General features: G+C 38.3%; 1 protein-coding gene across 17 annotated transcripts in view; it reads left to right on the plus strand.

Moving 5' to 3' along the window:
* ROBO2 (roundabout guidance receptor 2) overlaps positions 1-22,926 on the plus strand; it is a 1,099,771-nt gene that overhangs the window by 924,328 nt on the left and 152,517 nt on the right. For all 17 annotated transcript variants that reach the window (XM_071809783.1, XM_071809771.1, XM_071809777.1 and 14 more), the window contains one exon: positions 21,278-21,435. In XM_071809783.1, coding sequence (XP_071665884.1) covers positions 21,278-21,435 — 158 coding nt within the window. The remainder of the gene's footprint in view (positions 1-21,277; positions 21,436-22,926) is intronic.

The raw sequence follows: 22,926 nt of genomic DNA on the forward strand, positions 1-22,926 counted from the left end.
CCAAGTTAAAATGAAGTGTATAATTATTTTAAATTTTTCTACTGAAATAAAACAAACAACTCAACTCTGTGTTTCTTTGAAGTGACCAGGAGGAATATACAATTAACAAATAATGTCCACAGGCCCATTCATTTGATTGAAAAAGTTAAATAGTAGAAAGAAAAAATATTAATTTCAAGCTCCATTGGTAACTTGGAAAACAGCATTTGCTAAATCATACAGGAAAAAATGGTATTGAAATATTTCATTACAATACTACTTAAAACAGTGAGAAAAGCTACTAAGAAAGTGATGTGTTAAGCTAATTAAAAATATCCTGTAAAAACATACATGATGATACTTCATCCTTGTGTAACCAGATCACCCCAGTGCTCCAAAGATTATTGGCAGTGTGTTTAGATGTGAACCTACTCAGGACTGGTTTTCTTTACTTCTGTAATCACTTGCTCATTAAATTAGCCTTTTCAGAAAAGGCTGAGGAACATACTCTGTTGAAGAGTCTCTTTGTCTCCTTTGCTTCATTTCTAGCCCCATTCTCTCTCTGTTTTCCTTCCCCTTTCTTACCTACTTCTATGTAGTTATCTGCATGAACAATATAGCACCCACTCTAAGCCCTTGAGGATACATTACAAGAATGAGGTAAACCTTAACCTGGGTCTCTACCCTGTGGCTGCCTCTTCTTCAGCATGTCCACCCTTGCCCATGGGCAACAGCAAGTGGAGATGACATGTCATCTCCAAGACCATAGCCACAGGTCAGCCTCCTAGGGAAATTGTTTGCTACAGGCAAGCAGGTACTGGCTTAGGATGCAAGTTGATATAAGTGGGCAGGGGCCCACTTTTCTTGAATTTGGGGTACAGAGATTTTATAGAGGAAAAAAGAGTTTTGGACTTAGACTGCAATTCAAGTTGGAGCATGGAATTGTGTCATCAGGCATACATTGAAATGGGGCGGTGGGAAGGCAGAGTGGAGGTGAGCACTGTGCTACCAGAGGAGTACCAGAGGAATTTAGGGTAACCTAAATGGATGGAGAACTGCAGAATTTTTATTTTCATTTAAACAAATATAGCTGAGTGTTTAATTTCTGAAGAATTTGGGAAAGAACTGAGAAGAGATATTTTTTTGCACATGGTTTAGGCAGTGCTACTTCAGCGCTCCATGTGAAGGAGGCAGCTGGAAGGCATTGGCAGTCTTGCTTGAAGAAGAGCTCTGCTTTTTTCAGATAAATTCCCTGTACCCTTTAGGCAAGCAGTTTTATTTCCATCTTGCATTACCATGTGTGATCAGTGCACTCAACCTAACTCCACTCCCTCTCAGTCTTTCCAAATGCTTATTTTAAGATTACTGGGTGGGTAGGTGTACTGTCAAGATTACTTGTATGACTATAAAAAGGTGCAGTGGAGAAATTATTCATATATTATGGTTTAAAGAATAGCAGTATCTTCTTTTTTTTTTTTAATTATTTACTATTTAATGTGGAGACAGTAATGCATTTTGGGTAGATAAAAATCTGATCAGTTTAAGCGCTGGTCATCAGTCCAAGTAGCAATAAAATTGAAATGTTAATCAAATAAGTTATTAACTTTGCTAGCTGGATGTGTTCTGTGCATTTGGTACTGTAACTTCATTAATTCTCTACACTAATTCTTAAATAATCAGTCTCAGTCCAGCCACCCTCTTTGGTTATGTCTGCATGACCAAGGCTTTAGTTTACAGTAGCAACATGATGTAAACTCTCCTAGGAATCCTGGCAAATTCTCCAGAGTTGCTACCGAGTACTGAAACTCATGCCGTTCATCTTGACTGTATAGTTGGCTGGGCCAGCTAGATTAGGCTAATGTACATACATCAGGATGTATTACACTTAGTTCTTAATACATCTCTTTAGCTGTGCCCTATAATAGCAACTGGTATATGGCTGATTCTTTGGTTGTGATGTGCTGTATTTTTTTCATATTTGAATTCAAGGCAGGAGACAGAAGTACATGTTTTTTGAATCAAATTTGAAAAGCACTTCTAACAGATGTCAATAATTGTATGGTACTTTTGGCACTGCTAAAGGAAAGGGTGAGCAGAGCTGGTTGAACTGTATTTGCTGAAAATAAAACGCTGTGAAAAGTTCTGCATGTTTGAGTATAGTGAGAAGTCTAAGACATATGCCCAAGTATTTGAACAAAAAAAATTTCAAAGTTTGGATGTCAATTGTAAAATACTGTTTTGGAGTTCAGAAATAATCTAAATTAAGTACAAGTCATGTTGCTTTATTTCTGGAATCTTATTGCTTTTATATTTTCTGACTTTTTTATCGCTTTATCTCCAGTTAGATTGTTATTCCAGAACTATTTGGAGCAGAGAAATGACCTTCAAAAATCCTCACAAATGTATATACCTTCATCCTTATATAAAATTTAATCTTGTTTGTAATAATGTTTCAGTATCCCAATTTGGATGGATCCTTGTGACATATCTCAGCAATGTTTTTCCTTTTGAAAATAGTTTTGTGCTGTTCACTGATTTTCCTTTACTTTCAGTGTATTTCAGCCTTGAACCCGTTAATATGGGTATTGAACATCTGTCCTGTTTCAGATTCCTGAGGTACCCAACTCTTAACTTCTCTGGCTCTTGGAGAAGCAGCCATTAATTACCACTCTTTGTTTACTATCACTTAGCTAATTTTTAATGCACAACAAGAATTTACCTCCTACCCTATGGTTACTTATTTTCCTTAACAGTTTCTTGTAAAGGATCTTATCACAAGCTTTAAGTCAAACCAAGTAAGTTGTATCTACCCAATCTCTTCCCATTCTCCCTGTTTCCTTAACAATGTCCAATAATTCAAATAAGGCAGAGGCAGTATTTTCTATTCAGGGAGGTTCAACTTTATCAATGTGTATTAAATAAATGCTTCATTTTTCTGAGCTTAATCATATGCTATCAGCTACACTGCAGCAAAAAGGAGACCTCATGCCCACAATGTCTTTACTTTCTATTTTCTTAAAAGTTAACATTTTAATGCCATTTTATTTTTTCTAAATGTATAGGTAGATAGGTATTTGTGACAGCACTTCTCCTGCCTTTTTATTTAGATGTACTCTAACACTTATGTATTGACATCTTCACAATTGAGCTGAAATCACAGCTGATTTTCTGTTTTTCCTAGTGTTTCTTGAAAATACTTTTTTAAATGTTGTTTTTCAAAATATTTTAATCATTAAACATATTTTAGGAATACCTATGGGATAAAAATATGCCTGTCACTTTCCGTAGTGAAAATTCATGTGAATACATTTCTCTGCAGTCAAGAAACTCCCTCAAATCAGCATTACTGCCTTGTACAGAGGCCACAAGCACTCATCTTGCCCCTGATTTTCTTACTATTTCTGCGTTGTTGCTACAGGTGCAGTATAGGAGGAAGGGTGGAGTTTGCCAGAGCAGGAATGGATGGCGGACATGCAGGCCAGCTGCTTTGTAGGACTCCTCAGGGCTACCTGCAGGCTTTGTGTTGTGTGGTGCTGCAGCTTCTTCATGGCTGCGTCATTCCCTTCCACATGGGTAACTTCATGGTCAACTTGGTCTTTATTTCCATACAAGGCTTCAAATTGTGCCATTTCTTATTGCATTTCTTATTCTAGACTCTCGGATGCCTTTACACACAATTTGAACCATTTCAATTTAGGGACAAGTGAAGCAACACTTACATATTTCTTCTTTCTTTCCTGGAGTCAGTGAGTCTTGTTCAGAGTTTGTGAAGTGCTTCAGAATCTTGAATACTAAAACATTTTAGATTTCCAAAGTTCAGTTTACCATTGCTAATAAGTTAGTTAAAAATAGGATGATGTTCAGATGTCTTACTGAAGTTATTGGAGAAATGCTGATAGAAAAAAAAAAAAATCTTAAATGCTACTCTTTCTCTAACCCCTATTGTATATCTCTCTGCGAAATATTTAATCACAGACAAAAATTAGAACCCCACATTTTTAGATTACGAACTTCTTTCTTTACTTACTGAATGTCATACTCTTTGAAATACCAGTCCATTGTTCTAGAAGTTCCATGATAGCAAAGTTAAGAGACTCCATGGTCAGGTAGGAGCTTTATCTTCATTTTCCACATTCCTTCCATCCCAGGAAGAACGCTTTCTAATTGTTGTTTTCCAGATCACTCATGGTCTTTGTTCCCATGCTGAGTGGAGATTACACTCTCCTATTAGGCCTTTAGAGGTCCAAGGAATGCCAGCCATGCCATGTGTGAGCAATCTGCAAGCACCATTAGCACTGCTTGAGTAGCTCTTGATAACACTCGCTATGAAGTCAATTAAAGACGTCAGGGGGTGGGTTGGACTGCTGCTTTTGACTAACAACTCTCATTAGGAGGTGGAGAATGGGGAACTTGAACAGGTGATTTTTAATATTTTTAAATAAGTAATAGCAAAAATATCCAGACTAGCTTTTTCCTTTGTTCGGCGTTCATTCTTTTCTCTTTCCTTCCTTTCTCTAAAACAAATCTCTGACAAATCTCTGCCATTTACAAATTCTGAAAGAAGCAATGACTATAAATCTCAACAAAAGAAATCTAGACAGATGGTAAAGACAACAGTAATCAGGTTAGTGTTTTGAAAGTGAAAGGAAGTCTCTGGCAGTTATTTTTCAGAGCATACTCTGATCGTGGACGGCCCCTCTTGGCATGACGTGGGCTGAGTTGAGGACATTCTCTATTTTATCGAAATTTTTAGTACTGTGCAACTTGGGAAACTTGAGAGTTTATAAATATTCGGGAATATAAAGTTATTTAAAGAATTAAGTAGAATGCGATGCAATTGTCGCAGTGTTTTTATAACATATAAGCTTCTAGCAGCTGTGAAACACTAAATTGGTAGGGAGTACACCAGTGAAGCTGGTGGGTGGCCTTGAGCATGTGTATTTTGGGTGGCGAGACTAAATACTCCTGGCAGTTAACTACTAAGTTGTAAGACTAGGTGTTTCATAAAAGAAATGTAACATATAGAATAACGTACATACAAGCTGTAATAATTAGGAAATTTGAAACACAGTTCATATTTTTGCATGCGTTTTGAAATAAAATTGGAGGGCAAGCATCGTAACTCACCAATGAACCTCATTTTACAACTGCCTCACAGAAATCTTGGAAAAAGAGAAATGTAAAAATAGTTTTGTTTTACATAGCAAGAGATCCAGTTTGATTCTTTCTGTTAGTTTAGGTTTTGTTTGCTTGTATTTCTTCTCCTACGCACGATTTTTTTCATTATTATTTTCCAGTGGGATATGGGAGCATACAGTTCTGCTTTCTTCTTCCAAGGTTTTGTTTTGAGTAAAGACAGTAAAGGCCTGAGTCTTAAACTGAGCCAGGATATGTATTTTCATTATGATTGAGATTAGTTCCAAGCAGGCAATGGAAGGACTTCCTATGTTTTTGAACATGTTCTTCCCTGGCATGGGGGTTGTACCACTCAAGTGGCTTTAGCCTTGACGTGGTATAAAACTGAAAACAAACCCTCCAAATCTCTGTGTAAGTCTTCCATTTTCCTTATATGACCCACAAGGTATTCAGGTGTCCTTTTGACAAATAAATTCCTTAGGCTAAAAGCCATCACCTGTTTGAAAACATCAACATGTAGTATAACTTCAGCAAGGAGGCGCTCTGTAAGAACATGTACAGTGTTTTAACAGGAAAAGATTTGATGTGTTTTGAAATGACCACAGTATCATACTACAGGAGAGTCTAAAACACTGCTTCTATCTGGCAGTTATTTCGCTACAAGTTAAAAACTAATCTGAAATGGTTAGTTTAAATTCCTCAAGCCTTTTCAGTTCACAGCAGCACATCACTTGCGTTAACGCTCCTGTTCTGTCCTGCTGGTGAGCCTCTCATCTCACTGCGGCTTCTCTCTCCCTGCTGCAGCAGGGGGATGCAGTGAACAAAATGACTCAGGCCACAAGAAAGCACTATTTCTCAGTATTTCTCTTTTTAAAATTATTATATCAACCCTGAGTTAAAATGGTGTCAGTTTTGTTGCTTATGCATTCATATAATGAACATAATAGAAGAGTTTCAATTTTTGAGGTTTGGATGTGCACAGCCGTGATTTTGCAAATCTTGAACTAATGTCAGTTGTGCTTATGTATGTCTGTTAAATGTTGGATTTAATAGACTAGTCATCCCTCCCATATATGGCAATTGAAAACTGAGACTAGTACATTTTTTTTACTTTTTTTTACAACCTTTGTTGCTGATTGTTCAATTTACACAGTGCTTATGTAGCAAAAAACTAGTAAATATAGTAGGTAATTACTTCTGTTACTTTTTTTTTCCTTAGTGTACCATCTATCTTCTATCTTCTATTTATGGTATCTCATTTAATTTTACTTAGTCAATACAAGGAAACACAATGGAGAAGGTTTTCAACATTAATACTTATTACGCCAGTTACTTATTTTCAGAGTTGCTTATTTCTAGCCATCTTGCTGAGTGTTTGAGAGAAATGACTTATCTGCTAGTATGTGCAATAAAGATAAAATAAAAGATTGTTTACTTGGCTAAAAAGACACATTCTCAGCCATTTCAAAAGAAAACAAATAATGTATCATGTAAATTAGTGTAGAAACAGCAATGTGCATCTCCTTTAGAAGGCCTTGATTTGTTAAAGGAGTATCAAAATCAAATTTAGAAATATGACCCGACTTATTGTATTAAACAACAATTTTCAGTGTACACACTCATATCTCACTCAGTAACTCTCCTGGATTTATGTTTATAAATTTTGTTAAGATATGCGTTATAGGGCTGTGATTTGGACCACTGTGCCTGAAACTATGCAAAGTACGTAGAGAAGATTGTAAAAATCTATGAGACTGATTTATTTCAATAATTTAAAAAGTGAGTAAAGTTAGTCTGATCAGCCATTTACATGTGGGAACTGAGACTGGTTAGTTGTCCAGACTCACCCTGGAAAACTGTGATAAACCTGATAGCTTGATTTAATTTTGTACCAGCCTCATACCACAAGAATGCTGTCCTATTGCATATAAGTGGATTTTTTTTGCTTGTTTGTAACAATTGTTAATTCAGTCGACAGCTGCTGAAAATGTTACATCTGGTTAGTGCTCCACTTTTTGTATTTAAATTATTTTTGTTCTAGTCTGCTATTCCCTCCTAATGGTATAGAGGTTGAAACAACACAGATCACTTTTCTTTGTTGGTCCCATTACACTGAGATGTCTAACCTGCTGCATCCATGTTTAATTGTCTCTTTGATACGCTAGTCAACTTTCACAACAAGTTGGAAAAATCCATATGAGGTGCATTGTGATGCATGTGTTGTTAAAGAAAGTATCTGTTTTATAGAAGTGGAAATAATATTTGAAAGCCATAGAAAAGAGCAGTGATCGATATTAAATTAGTACTTCAAGGTATCTGACATGGTATCACGTTAGAGAGTTCCTTGAATGACTCAAGGCTTTATAGTTGTATTTTTCCCATTTAGGAGTCTAGGCTGCATTCCCTGGCAACGTATGCCAATTTTTCTAGTAACCCTTCATTGGCAGTTAGAATGAAAGTTAGCAAAATATCTTGTACACTAATGTCATATGGCAAATAATAGACAATGGACACTCTTCATGCTGAAGCTAGTGGGAAGATAGAACTTTTCTCTCTAGCTTTTGATTTTTTTTTTTTTTTTTAAATTAGATTTTTACTTGCTATTATGAGGAGATATAGTGAAAACAAGCCTGGACCTTTAACTTTCGTATTGAATTTCTCTAAACCAGCACAGCAATGTATTCCGATAGAAATTATTAAAATATAAGCGATGAAGCTTCTATGGTAAGTGTCAATCTACTAATCACTTACCTCACTATAATAGTATCAGCCTTTATAGCGTAGACAAATCCTACTCCTGATGCACGTACTTCGCCAGGATTTTATTATTGTCACTCTCAAGGTTGCGCTGGAAGTGAAACACAAGAAGGTGGCACACACAGCTAGCAGGACTGTGCATGGGACGTCTTTTCGCCTTAGAGCTGGGACAGTCCCTGACAAGGGGAAAAGCAGAAAAGCCAGGGTGAAGCTCCAACTCTACTGTGTGCTCAGTACCTCGGCTTGAGGGCTTCTGCCTCTGAACATGAGTTAGGGCAGATTCATAGTCACCCTGACACCCTCTAAAGCCACATCTAGGTCCCAGCTGACCTCTGCTCGGGTGTTCTATCATGTGCAAGCGTATAGTGATAGTAAATGGTGAAAATTATGGTAAGGCTTTGCACTTGAAAGGCCCATACATAATTCCTGGCTGTCCCTGGCATTGAAAAAAATGGTTGGAGGAATATTATATGACTTTGTTGGAAAGGGTGACTTGTAAAATGTATTGGTGGCAATTTTAACTTAGTATTTCGAAACAGAAATTTGCCAAGGGCTTAGACTGCTATATATTTTAAAGTTAGTGCAGGTATCACTGTTGCTCTGTTCTGTAAACTGTATCGACATGAACCCTTCTCCCAATTGAAAAAAACAACAGGGAGTAAGCAATAACATAAAATTATTTTTAGAAAATGCATTTTTAATTACTGAGCTGCTTAATTATTGAGTACTACTGAAAATATCCTGTGAACCTCATTGCTATGCAAATGTATTCAGTTTTGGAAACAATTAAATGATAATAAAGCATTCTTTTTTCTTTTACAACATATTACTGTAATGAAGCTGTTACCTCTCAGTGTGCATTTTAATGAGTTTTAAGTAACATTTTAATGAGCTCAACATTACCATAAACTCAAGGATTAGGCAAAATTGAATTTACTGGGAAAAAGGAAGGGTTCATTAAGAGTTAATTATACAGTTTAAGAAGTATAATTCATTTTATGATGTTCCATCAACCAAGAATCTGACAGTAGATATATACTTATTAATAGTTGTAGAAATGCCATTATTATATTGGCATAAAAACACAGGTTTGCACACTTCTGCTGGAGTTTCCAATGAAATCTTTTGTATTGAAATCCTCAGGTCAACTTTATTCTTATCCAGCTCATTATTACATCTGAGGAGAAAAAATACCAAGCTTTGTACTACTGGTTTGTAATTCTACCTACAATTTTTATAACCATCATGAACAGTGAAAGGAAAGTTTAATGGATTTACCATTTCCAGTCAGATCTGAAGGCAGGTTATGAATGAATGTATTTGATTTATTATTTTTAAAAGGACTAGTAGCGATTTGAGACCAAACTGCCAGTACTATTGACATGCCCAATATAACAGTGATCTGTTGAATGTCTGCAGTCCAGGCTCTTGGATGTCCAAAAGTTGCAGGTAAATTCCCACACTTTGTGCTCACACCAGCTCTAAGTCAGCTGCACTGTACATTCAGATGTACATTCTGATGTACATTCAGGTGCTCAGGCCTTATACAATGTGGAGGTAAACTGCTCATGTTCAGTTGCACATTGGATTTACTACTTTGCATCTGCTTGTGTTGGCATTTCTTTTTAACCAGTTGAAAAGGTATGGAGGGTTCCAGCTCAGTGCCCGAGGTGTCTGACTAGAAAAGAAAAAGAAACAAATTTTTAAATCTCAAGCAAATTATTGGTTGCGCTGAATTAGAATTAGTATAATGCACTTTCGTTCATAACATAGTCCTGTGACCTGCTCTTTTTTTTTTTTTTTTTTTTTTTTAAATATGCATTTTGGTCATGTCACAGCCTTTTAATGGGGCAATGGAAGGCTCTGTTGGGGGTTTAAAGATTTCATGAGTTTCAGTAAAATGGAGATGATCTTCTGTACCTTGCTGTTGTGGGGGAAAGAGCATTCTAGCAAATGTCTGTTTGAGAGAGGAAGATCATGAGCTATGCTCAGCAATTACACCTGCTGGAGCTCCATCACTCCTGCATGTGTCAGACCCAAGGGTGTGCCCTGGGAGCTGTAATTCTGATTGCTGAGCTTCAAAATGCTAAGGCAAACCTGCAGTCCTACACTGAAAGGATGATTCCACACAAAAGAAGTCAGGGCAGTGGTGGTGTTCAAGAAGGAGGCACCTTGGATATGCACTCAAAAGTGCAAAGACAAGCTGTTAAGCAAGTGATAAATTCTGGATATGACAGGGAGAAAGGAAAGTGCCACTGAATGTGTAATTATGAGCCACACTGAACTAAATTTCCATTTGCTCAGCAGCAGAAGTGTTTCCATCTCTTTTGAGTTGTTTCCAGCTGATCTGTCTGTTGCTTAGTAAGGAAGGAAGCCCAGATGAACAGAATTATATTGTATGAATCAAGCATGTACCAACTATTGGCTGAGCATTGTTTAGCACCCCACATTTTCTCCCCCTAGAAGCTCACCTCTTTGTATGAATGTGCACATGGCACATAGAAGTATTCAGAGAGAAATGGAATATGTTCTGCACCTACATCTGGAATTGTTCAGAAAAGGAGGAGCAGAGTTATAGAGGTCCTCCTCAAGGGAGAGTTTAATTCAATTTGCCTTAATTGAAGCTGCACAAGCAAACTACAGAATGTTTCCCATTCTCCTGGTGTCAGAGAAATCCCACAGCATGCACTGGTTATATGAGCTATTGTATTTTATATATTCCTTATTCTAAATATAGGGAAGTATAATGCATAGTTTAACAATACATTTTCCTTGGTGGAAAATCTCGTTTAAGTAGTACTATTCTCTCCTGGCCACTCATTTCCTCTGCTTGTGATAGCTTGTCATTCTCTCAGTTGCTTATCCAGGCTGTGAACTGGGTCAGTGGAGTGATCTGGGTTAAAAATCCTCCAAACAGGAGATTTTTTCTTTTTTTATTTCTTTTCCTTCCCCCCACCCCCACCCCTAATTGGCATGGAAGAAAATATTTGTACTATTTGGCCTAAAAACATCTCCCAGGTGTATACTGTGGCAGGCTAAAAATTCCCTCCATCCAATCCTGTCTAGTCTAATAATCTAATCTGCCTATTTCAATATTATACTTTGTCTATGGTATGATGCTCAAATACTTTATCTTGTCAGTATAACCTCTTGTTTTATAATGCAATTGAAGAATGACAATAACTATATAAATGTACACAAATTCAGTCTTTTGTGGAAGTTACGGACACAGGTACTATGTGTCTAGTTAAACTCCATGCTAAGAAAGAATGAAATTAGTGACTTAAATGTGCTGGGAGGTTCCTTTTTAAAATAATACCTATTTCGGTATTTAATTATTAAGTGTGCTGGTGCTGGAATAGATTTTTTTGTTACACTAGTAGCTTATGTATATAAAGCCAAGGCAAGAGGAAAGATTGTAAAAATGTTTTTATATTCTAACAGTGGGATTAACAGAGGTCTTTCAGACACTGAAGGGGAATGCGAGCCCTTCATCTGAAGGGCTGTTCCAGCTCTTGAGTAACACACTCATTAAAGGCTGTTGTACAGGCACATCTCAGATTGTTGTTCCCTGTAGTCTGAGGTAAACAATGATCTCAGTTGTGCTGTTTGCCAGTGTTCCCTTGTTTTAAAATCATTGGCAGATGCAAAGTTACCCTGATTTTCTCTTGTACTGAACTGCCAGAGCAATATTCAGCACCAAGGATTTGGAAAGATGTATGGCACGCAGAGGGTTTATTTTGTTCTTCTAATTTTATTGTACTGTTCATTTTTCTGTTATGCAAATTTAGTTGTACGTGAAACAGCACTTTGGAAAAGTGGTATTAGTTAGAAAAAAAGGATTGTTTCACCTTTAATGCAATTCAAGGTATTACGCTGCTACATTTTCAACATGTCTGGGAGCTGGTGTAACCACTCAGCTGAAGGTCATTTTGAGTCTCTAGCACAGCACACTGTGACTGGAGGGTGGAGCTGGACACCCAGGTTCTGGTCTCCCTCTGTGTGCTGAAGCTCCCCTTTCAAAATTGTTGCTTCAGGCTATTACGGTTGGTCTTTGCTTCTGCTGCTTTAATTTTTTCCTTTCCTCTTGCGTGATGTAGTGAATAATAATGAGGGCAATGTGAACACTCATATTTCTTTTCTCTTTTGAAAATAGGTGGCAGAGTTATACTTCATATTGTGCAGTAGTAATTCCTGATACTACTTGAGCAGATTAAAACTGCAAAAGTTTTCCTGCAAATTATAAAGTCACAAATATGGGGCTTTTTTTCCGTGTTTAGACTGTACAAAACTACTGTTTTATCTAGTTGTTTGTGGATCATTTCCTAGTTGTTAGCATGTTGACAGAACTCTAATGACTCTCCTAAGAGTATTTAATACAGAGTCCACATATCACATTGCTCCTTCAGTTCTTTAGAGCTCTGGAAACTTAAATTCATTTTGCAGAATGAGAAGTGCATTTTGCATTGTTTGAGTTAATCCAAGGGGAAAAAAAAAAAAGTCATCTACCATTTTAGGTCAGTTATTACGTTTGAGAGGAACCTTTTATGAGGGAAGATTTCAATGGTGAAATTTTAAAAAAACCCAACACTTGAACAATGGAGGAAAAAAATATTCTTACTGTCCTCAGAGAAGGTGGAGGCTGAGTTGTAATGAACAATATTTGGACCATGCATCCTTGCTTTTTTAATTTATTGTTGAGTATTAAAGCTATTTTGAATGAATATAATATGCAGTCATAAGTGGTAGAGGAGTTTTGAGGCATGGAATTTTGCTGTAAATTCTTGGAGAGGGGATGTCAAATATGTCTGTAGTGATGAGCATGTATACTGGTGACTTGTAGCCTTCTACTCCCCACTCCGTGCATGCACAGTTCTCCCTTCACATGGCTCTTGTTCTCCACTATCTTCAAATGACTGGGCCTGTCTCACAGCCATGCAAACACATTGAATGCATTTCCAGTCTTAATTTGCTGGGACAAATTCTAAATAAAAGTGAAAACAGTTGAGCCCTTCAGAAGATTAACAGTTAAAGAAGGCACGCTTGGGTCAGGTCCTGCAGGAAACGGCATCTGGCAAGCACCCCAAAATGGCCTGTTGACACAAGAGCAGTTTGCAGGGTGGGAACTGAGGTACTCGAGAAGCAGCAGTCAGCTCCCAGTGGTTTTGCACACCAGCTGTGAATGCATCTCATGCTCCATATCTGATGAAATGTGGCGGCATGGTCTCTTTGCAATGGAGTTATGAAAGCTTATCAAGAAACATGTGCTTTGCTGTGTCTGTTCACATATCTCGTTTTCAATTCTGACTTCTAAAAGGAGCAACACAAAAGCCCTGAAAAGAAAAACATCCTGCTCACAAAAAACTCAATAGATGAGTTTTATCTTATAATTAACAGATAAGGCTTGACAGAGGCCAGAGTTAGGCACGGAGATCAGGAGGATGGAAGAAAGAGAATTCCTGTGTTGAGCAACAGCCTATTTGGTTTTATGCTTTGCTTAATATGGCTGAAGTATAGCAGTAATGTGGCAGTGACCCCCTGCCAAGATGGGAAAGCATCCCAGCTGTTGTGTATGTGTTGTGCATGTGTACACAAGGAGTTTATTAGAGGCTCTTCACACTTCAGTGGAGCTCAGAGATTCGAGTCTGTATTATATCGGCTAAATGAAGTGTATAACATTCTATATTTCTCCTACAAGAAATATTCATTAATTTGTATTCGTTTTTATGATTCTCATCTGTTCTCATTGCTTTGTTTTACTGAGAGCACTTCTACATTTTAGGTGTGTTGGCTGAGCTTAAACTGGAAGCCCAAGGGGGGACGGAAGTAGCTAAAGTGGTTGCAGGTGAACCAACTGCAGTCTGGAACAGAAAAAATAAAATTCCTCAATGCTGTGTCAGACTGTAGGTAGCATTCATTAGGTTAAGTACAATGCTGCAGGTACCTGGCAGCACTACTTTTGTACTCACAACAGTAAACCTGCATGTTATTACACTGTGGTTTCTGAACTTACTAATTAAATCTATACCTTCTGGGGAATCTCTGTGCTGTACTCTGTATGTGCAGTGCAGTTTCTGTGTGTTCTTCTGAAGCACCTCATAAAAAGTTCCCACCTGAGTTTTGTTCAATGAGATGGCATTGGTTTGAAAATTGATTATGTATTTCTAAGTTTGGGGTGGGTTGGGTTTTTTTGTTAGTTTGTTTGTTTGTTTTGGGGTTGTTTTTGTTTGTGTTGCTGTTGTTTGTTTTGCTTTTTTGTTTTGTGGTTTGGTTTTTTTTGTGTGTGTGTGTGTGTTTGGTTGGTTTGATTTGGTTTGGTTTTGTTTTAATTTTGCTTACTGGAACCTAAGAATAACTGTACTGCAGGAGACCAATGGTCTGTCCAGTCCAGTCTATCCTTTTTCTGACAGTAGCCTACGAGGGATTCTACAGCATTGCCTGTTGTACCAAACATGGTCCTCTCTACTTCATTGCTGGGAGGGAAGCATAGTTGATGTGATTTGAAGAGTCCTCTAGTGCTTTTGGTGAAAGTAGTCCCATATTCTTGGGTCTAAGCAGAAATGCTGGGATACAAGTAACAATGCACTACTTCAGATGTGTTTTTTGAAGCTGTGCTTGGTTCCACATCTGATATTCACATTAGTTGGGAAAAAATAAATTACTTGCCTATGATTTTCTGAATATGTAGTCCATTAAATGTGAAGAGCATGTAAAAGCTAACGTCAGACTTTAGTTTAAAGGATCATTAAATAACTATTCCAATAAACTGCTAACTGTCTGATCCTTGTTAAATCTGAAGACTTACAACAGACCATGAACATTTTTTCAGAGTTCGTTGTCTGCAGTTGTGGTACCTGTTCTTCTAGAAAGTCTCTGAACTTTGAAGCAAGTAATAGGGTTTTTAGCTTCAATGGAATAAAACTCTTGGTACCGTGCGTCCTGTTAGCACTAGCAATCTGTGCAGTGCATTCATCAAGCATAATTATGCTTTAAGAATAAGAAAAAAAGAAATCTGTTCTATATCTCAGAAAATTTTTCAACTTATTACGTTGTATAGCTTTAGATTTCTGAAATTACTTAAATGTGGTTTTCAGGCTATTTGCATTCATAAAGAATACTTGGTTATGCATCTTGCTTCCCTTTGCCTTTCTGGACTGTCAAAACACAGTGATGCTTTTGAAGATTTATGGCAGATGGGTAATGAGATTGCTGACTGTTAACTGCAGCATTCAGAACTCACTGGTGGAAGGAGGCGGGAGTTTAAAAAAAGAGACAAGGTTATTTGGGCTTCGTTGCAAGGAAGACAGGTGATAGAACTTTGTTTTCAATTGAGAAGCTTAAACATAAATATGTTATGTTCCAAATGAGAACAATCTCAAGTCTTCATGCCATCTAATAGTCAAATAAAATATTTCAGAAAAAAATATGGAGGTGTCAGATTGCATTCAAGTGAGCGCAAGGAATCACAAGGAAGGCAAGGACAGTTTTTCAGTAAGAGTATTCAGGCTGTATTGCATATGCTTAACCCAGCACAAATAGCAGCCTTTAAAAAATCAGAAACAAATCATAGACTAATATCTGCAATAACTATCACTTGTACACCTGTGCAATTGTGTAAAAGGGAAAATAGGTGAGCAGTGCCCTTAATTGAGTTAACTGTTGAAGAAAGATTTCCAAGTCTGACTTTTGCAGTGTGTACTGTAGAAAAGAAAGGGAAAAGCCTGTCTTCTTTCCTGACATTTGTACAGTCAGCTAGTTGGGGTACACCTCAGACTGAAATTTAGAGGAGAGGAAAAAAAAAAACCAAAACAATTATCTCTCAGTGACTCCATTTGGAATCTGTCTACTTACTTGTCACTTTTAGTTCATCCACCTGATTTCTAACACTGTAATTCTCTGTTCCCCTGGTTTAATAGATTCTGTGTTTAGAAGTAAGGGTCTCTGCTTTCACGTTTAGATATTAATGCTCATCACGAAGTCCAAATTCTACAAGTGTCTATATCTGTATGTATGAGCTGTTAGAAGTTTTAGAGGATGTGTCAGAACAGGGTGTTTTTTTCCACATTTTGGTCTTTGCTGAGGCATGAGAAAAAAGAGCAAGCTAACTTTGACTGTAAGTACTGAGTAGGTTATTAAGCACAGAAGCACATGAAATACCAAGTGAGAAAAAGGAATGAAGCCAAAGAAAATTGGTGAATCTGCAAGGAAGAAGACTATTTTTCTTTTGTTTCTTGATACAGGTATCTCCCTGCTACTCTCTTCTTCACTTTGATTTCTAGAGACCTACTAATCAAATATTGTTGAAGCTATTTGACTCTGAAAAAAATCCTACCACCTCTCAAAACTAATGTCGTGGGTTTGAGGCTCCATTTTAAAGTAAAGTCTGAACGTTTTGAGTCATGGTAAATTAGCGTCCTATGCAATATCTGCATCAGGAGATAGGTGAAGGATGGGAAAAAGAACAGGAGGAAAAAAGTGTATAGTTCTGTATCATCCTTTTTTTTTTTTTAAATAAGATGGCAGTTTTTCCCAGGCAGCGTACACACAGAGGGAGCTCAGGAACTCCCTGAGGGTTTTGCCTGGAACTATTGCCTAGGTTGTGATTTTTTTTTGAAAATTTATTTACAAAATGTGACAAAGGCAGTTGCTGAAACAAAGAGGTAGGGCAGCAGCATCCTCAAACAAAGTGTATTATTATTCTTCATAAAGAAGGTTGTCTGTGACCCTTTTTTTTTCTGCCACCTCATTTCAGCAGGTAGTGCTGGCTTGCTCAGAGGCCATTTCAGTAAATCATACACATTAGCCAAGTTCTAAAATGCCCCCCTGAAACATACACTACCTAAAGTATAATAATCCTTGAATCTGTCCACTGCGTGACATCTGGGCAGTTACTTGACATAATAATTCATGTTGATTGTGCATATTGGTGTGTATCAGAGGAGAGCCAAAAGCAGTGGTGGAGAGATTAGGATTTAGGAAAATGCCTGTGGGGTAGTGCCTTGGATCAGGGGAGACCTACCTGCCTGTGGTGAGCAGCCTGCCACTGATGTGTCTGTGGAAAATCTTTATATGAGAACACTATTATCCTGAGATAAGCACAAAACAAAGCAGGAGAGGGAAGATAAACTACTAGGACCCAAGTTACAGAAGGACATTAATATTTACTCAATATCTCTTTATACCCTCTAGTAAGCATGGCAGATGTAGCTGTGTTTTAAGACATTATCATTCACTGAAAGAGGCAAAGTCTTTCCCTCCCTCCCATCCCCAGCAATCTCAGATGTTCACCATGCGCACCGGGGGAGGAGGTGGAGAGCCGAGCGCTGGTGGGAGAAGAATGCAATTATCCCAAAGCCTGCTGACGGGCATCCACTTTTTCCTTCCAGCTTAGCTGCTCTGACCACAGGCTGGGGGCTCGTGGGACATGGACCAGATTGAAAAAGTGGAAGCAGACAGATGGTTATTTGTAATCATCATGTAAATGTAAATCCTATAAAAATGTTTTCTTTCTAAAGGCCTGAAAGCTGTTGTAGTGGAAAGCAGGATTAAGGCATGGATATCTAGACTCCAATAATTTTGACCCTACCGCTTTCCCTCCTACCCTATAAACGTTGTGGCTTTATCTCCGCTTCCTTTAAACAAATTACTGGCGCCTCTGTTGAGGAAATTAATTCCGTTTCCATGTAATTCCCTGAGTTTATGAGCATCAGTTTGACCGAGGCCTGGACTGGGGCCGAAGCTGGCAGGTGCTGGTGAGCAGTTGCCTTGGGAGCAGGGACTTATTTTTAGTTCCTTCTCTCTCAGTTGGGCAGGTGCGTGCCCTGCCAGCGTTTATCTCTGCGCTGCCCTTGCTCGATGTGCTTGTTTTCTGTGATTGCGCTCACAGGTACCTGTAAATGGCCCTGCAGGACTTTGTGTGCCTTAAAGACTGATGTGACAGCTCGCAGACATCTATCTTGCTTGAGCAGCATCAGCTTGTTTGAGCTACAAAGAGACTGATCAAATTTTAATTAACTTTTGTCCACAGCACCATTGTCGGGCACGTGTATGATTTAGCTGTCCTTTCCAGCTCTTTGGTCCCATGGTGCCTTTCCAGATAGTGAAGAGAAAGCTTTTGCCCTTCTGAGGCTTTGTCTCTCAAAATGTGAGGGTGTTTGTGCTGTCGTGGGGATGCCCTTGGGACCGAGCGGCCGCCTCTGGAGTCCCGTGCTCCCAGGAGACCAGGTGCACTGCAGACCCAGTGCAGGCACATGGAGTGGGATGCCGGCAATCTCTCTTTTTGGCATCCCTTGTTAAATGTGGGGAAACACCCATGGCAAGCACAAAGGGAGCTGTGTACCTTGCATTAAAGCTGGAATAAAATAAAATTAAAAAAAAATATAATGGAATGGTGAAGGAGTCTGATGGCAGCATTTTGCCATTTGCGTTGTATTTTTAAAACACTGGTATTCATACCCTGCCAAGAGGGCCTTAAGGAGGGCTGGGTTCTCGAGTGAACAAAAGTCTCTTGCCAGCGTGTGGAGAGGGCGATCTGCTCAGACGCACTCATGGTTATTTGGAAGTATTGCGGATAATCAACTGAGTAATATTCTTGCAGCTCTCAACCATTTTTCTGTTTTCACAGACGATTGTGCCATTAGATATGGTGGATGCACTAAGCTGTACTCCAGCTTTTCCATTTACCATGCTAATAAGTGTGAACTCAACTTCCAGTTGACGCTTCTTTCCTCTATGGCTTTCTGTGCGGCGGGAGCGGGACAGCTGAGCTCACTCTCCTGTCTCCTCCTGTGCACACCCTCTCGCTTCCCTGCTCCTTCCTCGGGGTGATGCTTGGATGTACTGGGATGGCTGTGCTGGTCAGATTAACATCTGAGATTTGTGTTGTCATTGTTACATTGCATTAAAAGCACTGAAACACAAGAATGACAGCCCATGCCCTCTGCTCTTTGCTTTGTTTTTCTCTGTGCTTTTATTCTTAGTCTTCTCCTTACTTTACCTGACTCTTTGTTTTTGCTCTTGCTAAATTTACTCTTAAACTTACTCTCCCTCTCTGAGTTTCTCACTTTAGTTTAAATTCCACACATTTTTCTCTTATCTTTGTCTTTCTGCCTCTGCTTTATTTTTTCTCTGTTTCATTTTCCTCCATTCTTTGTTTTTCTCCAATACACAGGATGCTTTAGATAGAAATAGTGAGATAAATCTATTCAAGATTCACATATGTGCTGAGGTACAGAGCAAGATTCAGTAAACCCCGTAGCATCAATTTTGTCTTCCATTCAAGCCAGATTTGCAGTAAGACTTGGCTAAAGGAATGTGATAAAATCAAATCACCTCTTAGCCTCATATTCTGAGGCAGATTGGAACCTTACACAGTTGCTGGGATGATTCAGAGAAAGTTAATGTAATTTGCCGTGTATTATCCCAAGAAACTGTATTTGTCAGCTTCATATAGCAGTGTGAAGTGTTCAAGGAAAATGTTTTCCTTAATGTTGCTGCTAGGAGTTAGGACTCAGGAGTATGAAGTGATTATATCATGGGTTCTGTTGATTTTTCTGGTGTTTTTCCACTGATGGATTTGCACTGAAGTTCTGTAATCGTACAAAGAATCAAACCAAGAAAAATTAATATTTATTTTGTGTGTAATAATAGTGGAAGAAGTTGATGTTTATCAATTTGCCAGTTACATGAAAGAGGGCATAGTGCTGCCTAGAAGTATTTTTATTTCCCGTGTATCATAGTGATCACAAAGACACAGGAAGATGTTTCCTAAAATAGGTGGGTTTGTAAGTTTTGTTTGGTTTTGTGGTTTTGTTTTGGTTTTTTTTGTTTGTTTGTTTGTTTGGTTGTTGTTGTTTTCCTGGTTCTTTCCCTGGAATTGCTGTGGTATCAGCTTTCTCAGCTTTGCAAAATATTGTAATGCGAAATAGTTAGCAGCCCATGATCTTCACCATACTGTTTCTGTGTTGTGCATTGCATAAGTTATTTCTTCCATTTGATCTTCAAGCTCTATGCATTCTGTTTCTGTCAGTTCGATTATTGTGAATCAAAAGCATATGAGTGATTCATATTAATCAGAAATATTTGGGGGTTGAGTCTTTCGTTATCTGTTGGAAAAATATATCAGTTTGGTATGTCACCTGAGAAGACTACGGGTTCTTGCCAGAGCTGCATTTGTTGCCAACTGTGTCCTGTCACTTTTATTTTATGTTTCCAAGAGCAAGACCTAAATAATCACTCTTTCTTGTGTTAGGAAAGGAATTAACTTCCAATTAATTTCCTCCTTCCTCTGGGAGCTACCTGTGTATCCCAAAATGGGGAACAATAAAAGTTACCTCGTGTCATTTTGAGTGCCACAAATATACAGCACACTCACCTCAGCCCATTCAGAGACCAATTCTTGTATGTATTAATCATATTTTCTTCTGGCTTATTACAGAACAAAAAAATATTCAGTTCCAAATGTTAATATGGGGCACATTTTATTAACAGTGAAAGCAGTAAATTATCTCTGCTTATGAAATGAGACTGAGCAATTTCTGCTGAACTCTTCCTGACTTGCCCCTTCACTAGGATACAATGTTTTCTAATTTCTCAGAGGGCCCAGGTTCCATTAAGGGCGAGAACTGTTTTAAAGCTGTAATGAAAGCCATACGTAGCTGAAACTCAAGGAGGGGAAATGCCCTAAATTCTATTTCAGTAGCTCATCTAGAGCTATTTTCAGTTTTATGTTTATAAGAATGTCAATTAACCTAGAGACTGGAACACACATGGAAGAATAATGATGAAGTGGATATAATTTTAACACACTGAAGCCAGCTAGTTGGACCTAATCCTTCTTTATAGAAGCTTGATTTACATAAGAAGCTGGCCTGTGTTGCCTAATTTAGTTCTCAAACAGCTTGGTGATTTAAATGCTCTTTCCTTTCAATGTCATTGATTGAGATGCAGTCCTGCAATTTGGTGTCAGTTGTGTCACTTCTTTACCTAGCGTATGCTGAAGATCCAGGCAAGTCAGATATTTGGCATCTTGTATTCTGTTATGAAAAGAACTCAACATCAGACCTGCAAAGCTACTTTTGCAAGGGTGGAAAATGATGCTGTCAAGGCTAAAAAGAGTAATGGGTACTACAGATCTTTCTTAATTTAAGTGCAGAACACTGTTCTTACCTGGAAAAAAAAAAAAACGAGGGGAAAAAAAGAAGTCTGCGAAATCTGCTTCCGTTGGATAAAAGGTCACACCTCACAAATATAGTAAATATAAGGTGCAAAGTCATCACCTAATAATAGTTGAGACTTTTCTGTTTGGTTGGTTAATATTATATGTATCTGCATGTATTTTTCTCCCCAGTTGCAATGTCATCACTTCTAGTAATTTTTTTCTTCTTTCCCTCATTTGTTACATTAGTGCTACGGGATGACTTCCGCCAAAACCCTACAGATGTTGTGGTGGCAGCTGGGGAGCCTGCTATATTGGAGTGCCAGCCACCTCGTGGACACCCTGAGCCTACCATCTCCTGGAAGAAAGACAAAGTCCGTATTGATGACAAAGAGGAGCGGATCAGTGTGAGTACAACTGAGGCGGATGTCTATAGACACTGTACCTGTGTTCAACCCCTGCAGCTGAGTGCAGCAGAACTTTACAGCTTTATAGCCTTTCCCACAGACACTCCTCATTACCCTTAGCAGTTTGCCTCTCTGAGCTTTCCCAAATGAGGGGGGAGAAGGTGGTTTATTTCTTCTGGTTTCTGTCTCCAACTTGAACTTCCTTGAGGCTTGCATTGTGTAACCAGTTTAACAGAGATCCATTGGAGCTGTAGATTTGGTCATGTGAGGTGCTCTGTTAGATGGGGGACTCAGTGCATGTCTTTGACAGATTCGGCCTTATCTTTTCTATATCTCAGTTCACTGAAATGAGATCTCAGTTAATTGAAACAAAAATATCAGATCTTGTATCAGAGAGGTGCTTTAAAGATAAAATCAGTCATATCTATGAGGTACACAAATACTCTGTGGGAAAAAAAACATCTTAGGTGACATTGGTAATGTGTTTAGTGTAATGATTGGGGTGTACAGTTTAAATAAATGCTGAATTTACACTCTAAAGAGTAATTGTTCCTGAATGGGAATGCAGCTTGAGTAAATGAGTAACACTGGTTGAATTCTGTGACAGTTCATTCCCTGTACTGAATTAAAAAGGATCCAAAACAAATACCTAACTTACCAAGTGATTAGAGATGACATCATGGTATGTACAAGCAAATGGGATAAATTAAGGGTGCAGCAACACATTTCATTCCTAATTTTTGGATGCTTATCTTTTCACTCCTCTAAGAAAGTTTTGTCATATATAATGTTAGGTAACTCATTCAGTGCTGACCTTATTAAATGTGGAAGTACTATGAGGAAGCTTGTTCACTGCTTTGGATGCTGCAGGAAGTATTTCAAGCTAGACAATCTAAGTGGCTGCTATTTGTGGGCTAGTCTGTCTCTGCCGGGGTCTGCTGAAGAGTAGAGGAAGCAGGAGTGGCAGGGAACTGGTTATCATTTCCTTACTCTTGTTTCCTTGGCTATATTCCTAGCTTATTCTGGAGCACCCCATTGTCCAATTTTCCACACAGTCTATGACTTCACAAGCTGCAAATTTGTTATTTTATTTCTTTCAACTACCCTGCCATTTCACTCTCTAAGCACCCTTTGTAGCCAGGAAAATGTTAAGTCTAACGGGAGTCAGGTGAATTATCAGTCTGGCCTAATTTCAGTCTGTTTGTTTCAAGGAAAAGAGAAAATCTGTCCTAAGCAGTGAGCAAGGAAACTGTTCAGACACCAGTAAAATAAAATGAGCTAAATAATACTAAGTAAATTGCCTTTTTCTTAAGCGGAATATCCAGTGTGCTTTACCTATCACCATACAAGAAATATAAGTACTCCGCGTTGCCAAAGTGGCAGCAAGAAATGTAATCTTTGAAATGTAAAGCATTTGATGAAAACCAAAGAAAAAACTGAAATGCTGTTAAAATCTGTCAGGAGGATAAAATGTGTCCTAGAAGAGCTTTA

This window comes from Patagioenas fasciata, chromosome 1 (genome assembly GCF_037038585.1).
Source record: "Patagioenas fasciata isolate bPatFas1 chromosome 1, bPatFas1.hap1, whole genome shotgun sequence".
Classification (NCBI taxonomy): domain Eukaryota; kingdom Metazoa; phylum Chordata; class Aves; order Columbiformes; family Columbidae; genus Patagioenas; species Patagioenas fasciata.